The sequence below is a fragment of the Nicotiana tomentosiformis genome, chromosome 5, assembly GCF_000390325.3.
Source record: "Nicotiana tomentosiformis chromosome 5, ASM39032v3, whole genome shotgun sequence".
In the NCBI taxonomy this organism is placed as follows: domain Eukaryota; kingdom Viridiplantae; phylum Streptophyta; class Magnoliopsida; order Solanales; family Solanaceae; genus Nicotiana; species Nicotiana tomentosiformis.
In genome coordinates this window covers 37,273,870-37,277,422 of record NC_090816.1, presented here as the reverse complement: position 1 = coordinate 37,277,422, position 3,553 = coordinate 37,273,870, and the positions used below count along the sequence as shown (strand labels likewise).

Here is a 3,553-nt window from a genome sequence, read left to right as displayed (position 1 = left end):
TATTGACACATTATCAAAGCTAAACTCCGACTATCTTCTGATCGAAAGACTTCTTTCTTCTGACGAGAACTGAAAACTACAAGCTTTAATCGCCACTTGTGCTTTACGGCGAGGCCTGGAAAGCCATCAAAAACGAACAAAAAAAAAAACAAAATTTTCTGCCCACTTTGGCACTCATAAAATTTTATGAGTTGTTAGAGAAAAGCAATAAACTATCTAATTTGTTGAAAGGAAGATAAAGAAAGTAGTACAAACAAGCTATGTGAGTATATGCAACCACGGGGTAGTACCCCGTGTTACCAAAAGCAAATGTAACTAGTGGGTGGTACCATGTATTACTGAAAAGAAATGTAACCAGGGGTTGGTACCCTGTATTACTAAAAAGGAATGTAACTAGGGGTTGGCGCCCTATATTACTGAAAAGGAAATGTAACCGGAGGTTGGCACCATGTATCGCTAAAAAAAAATATAACCAGGGGTTGGTACCCTATATTACTGAGAAAGAAATATAACCAAGGGTTGGCACCTTGTATCACTAAAAGGAAATATAACCAGGGGTTGGCGCCCTGTATCACTAAGGAGGAATGTAACCAAGGCAATTTTCCTTTAAAATCAAACTTAGTTATCTTGCATCCAGTACCAGTTTGTGTCCGTAGTGTTTATAAACTTTTCCCATGAAGAAAGTCTTGCTTGGGAGACCTTTAGGTTTCTTTGAGACACTTTGTTCGGCTTATCAAAAGAGATCACAGATTGATTCGTGCCTTTGTCAATATCATATATGCTCCAAATTGTGCTCGGTATTATGGGAAATTGTAGCAAGTTTTGCATCCATTTCTTTGCTTCGCTTTTGATGCAAGATTAGACCGAAAGGGACTCAAAGAAAATTATGGGTAAAACTAGAAGAATAATTAAAAGTGAAAAAGATATGTGTTTAACTAAAAGCTGTCTCTTTCGGGAAGAGTAATAAGGAGACTTATCTGGAGGTATGTGCCGACTTTAATGAACCATGACATACATTTTGGACTGGATGCCTAATCCATCTGAGCTGTCTAATTCTCAAAAACCTTTGCAAATCTTTGTATTGAAACCGAGTTCTTGGTTGTGCTCATGTCGGAGTATCGAAAACCCACATTCGGCTAGTAGCGCCCTTCGCGGGTTTTCGCTAACTGACCTCTCTCATTTCTCTACTCACCGTTACCTTATGGTGCCCATATGGCTTTTCACAAATAAGAATCTCTCATTTATTTGCTCATTGTCGCCATACGGTGCCCATACATTTTTTTTACCGATAAGACTCTCTCATTTCTTCTTCTTCTTCTTCTTTGCTGCCATTGACTAAGGTACTGCATGCGGCAGGTTGTCCAATGCCCTTGGCATGGTGACTTCAACATTCTTAGAGATCGATCAGAAGGCCTTAACAGGAAAAGGCGAAAAGAACCTTGAACTAAATTACAACTTTTGGAACCGTTTTTACAGAAAGGCCATAAAAAATAAAACAAACTTATGTCCCAGGGTAAGGTTGCCTACGTATCCTTTCAGAATCAGGTCGAACGTAGTTCACTGACTCAGAAGATTTGTTGATGATTTTTTTCTTTTTCTCTCTCTCTTTTTTGTTTTTGTTTTTACAAGTACACAGGTTCCAATAAGAGGGAAAACAAAGAAGATAAATATGGCTCAAAAGGGTTAGCAAAAAGGTGACACCTATTTGGGATATTGAGCAATGATAGTCTTCATCATCTCGATCTGAGAAAATCATGCGTGAAATTTCCGCAGTGGATATATATCAAACATAATATCTTTTGACTGCATTTGCATTAATAGTCATTTCTGGTACCCGTCCTTCTTCATCTACCAATTGCAAGGCCCCTTTTGCTAACACTTTCTTAATGATGTAGGGCCATTGCATGTTCGGTGAGAACTTTTCTTTAGCATCTACCTGGAGCGGAAGAATGCATTTCAAAACGAGCTGGCCTACCTCAAAGTGCCTTGGGTGTATTTTCTTGTTATAAGCGTGTGCCATTCTTTGATGTTATAATTGGCCAAAATACACTACTGATATCCGTTTTTCATCAATCATCATTAGTTGTTATAATCGGGTCTTGACCCACTCAGTATCTTCAATCTCCGATTCCACAATGATTCGGAGAGAGGAAATTATGACTTCAGCCGGTATTACAGCTTTTGTTCTATATACTAGCAGATAAGGGGTTGCACCAACAGATGTACGAGCAGTCGTACGATATCCTAAAAGAGCAAAAGGCAACTTTTCATGTCATTGCCTAGACCCTTGGATCATCTTCCTGAGAATCTTCTTGATGTTCTTGTTTGCCGCTTCAATGGCTCCATTGGCTTTTGGTCGGTAAGGGGTAGAATAGAGATGCACAATTTTAAATTGCTCGCATACCTCCATCATCAGATGACTATTTAGATTGGTTGCGTTGTCAGTGATAATGGTCTTCGGGATACCAAAGTGACTGATGGTGTTGGAATGAACAAAGTCTACCACAACTTTTTTGGTGACTGCTATGAAAGTAACTTCCTCCACCCACTTGGTGAAGTAATCAATGGCGACCAAAATAAATCTATGCCCATTTGAAGCATTCGGCTCAATTTTCCCAATAACATCAATTCCCCAAGAAATGAAATTCCAAGGAGAAGGCATGGGATGCAACTCTGACGGATGCGAGTGAATCAAGTCGCCATGAATCTGGCGTTGGTGACACTAGAGAACAAAACTGAAGCAATCTCGCTCCATAGTAAGCCAATAATACCCTTCCCGCAAAATCTTCTTCGCCAAAACATATCCATTCATACGAGGTCCACGTACCCTCAAATGCACTTCACTCATGATCCGTTCAACTTCTATGGAATCTATGCATCTCAACAAGTTCAAATCTGGGGTCCTTTTGTACAAAATTTCCCCATTCAAGAAGAAACTATCGGCAAGCTGCCTTATAGTTCTTTTTTTATCTCCCTTGGCATGCTCTGGGTATTCCCTTGTTTTCAGGAATCGTTTAATGTCATGATACCATGGTTCACCATCTGGTTCTATCTCAATAGTATTGCAGTAATCGTGTTGATTCTGAACTTGGATTTCTAGTGGATCAATATGAGTGTTGCCCGGATAAGGGAGCATCGAAGCTAAGGTGGCCAAGGCACCAGCTAGCTCATTATGAAACCTAGGAATGTACCTGAACTCGATGGTCTTGAATCGTTTGCTTAGGTCTTTCACACATTGTCTGTATGGAATAATCTTGATGTCTTGAGTCTCCCATTCTCCTTGGGGTTGCCGGATAAGCAAGTCAGAATCTCCCATAACCAATAGTTTATGCGCATCCAGATCGAGGGACATTTTTAGACCCATGATACAAGCCTCATATTCTATCATTTATTGGTACAGAAGAACCGAAGTCGGGCCGTTAGAGGGTAATGTTGTCCAATATGTGAGATGAGGATTTCCCCGATCCCAACTCCTTTGATATTGATAGCCCCATCAATTTACATTTTCCATACATGGCTGTCGTTCGTAACTACTTCCTCTATTGAGTTGACC

At 40.1% G+C, this 3,553-nt stretch overlaps 1 protein-coding gene across 1 annotated transcript; it reads right to left on the bottom strand.

Moving 5' to 3' along the window:
• Positions 1 to 2,272: 2,272 nt before the first annotated feature.
• LOC138892183 (uncharacterized) lies at positions 2,273 to 3,352 on the bottom strand. Its single transcript, XM_070175889.1, has 2 exons — positions 2,828 to 3,352; positions 2,273 to 2,707 (listed from the first exon to the last, which is right to left on the bottom strand). Exons 1-2 carry the CDS (start codon positions 3,350 to 3,352, stop codon positions 2,273 to 2,275), a joined length of 960 nt encoding a protein of 319 aa, XP_070031990.1.
• Positions 3,353 to 3,553: the final 201 nt, after the last annotated feature.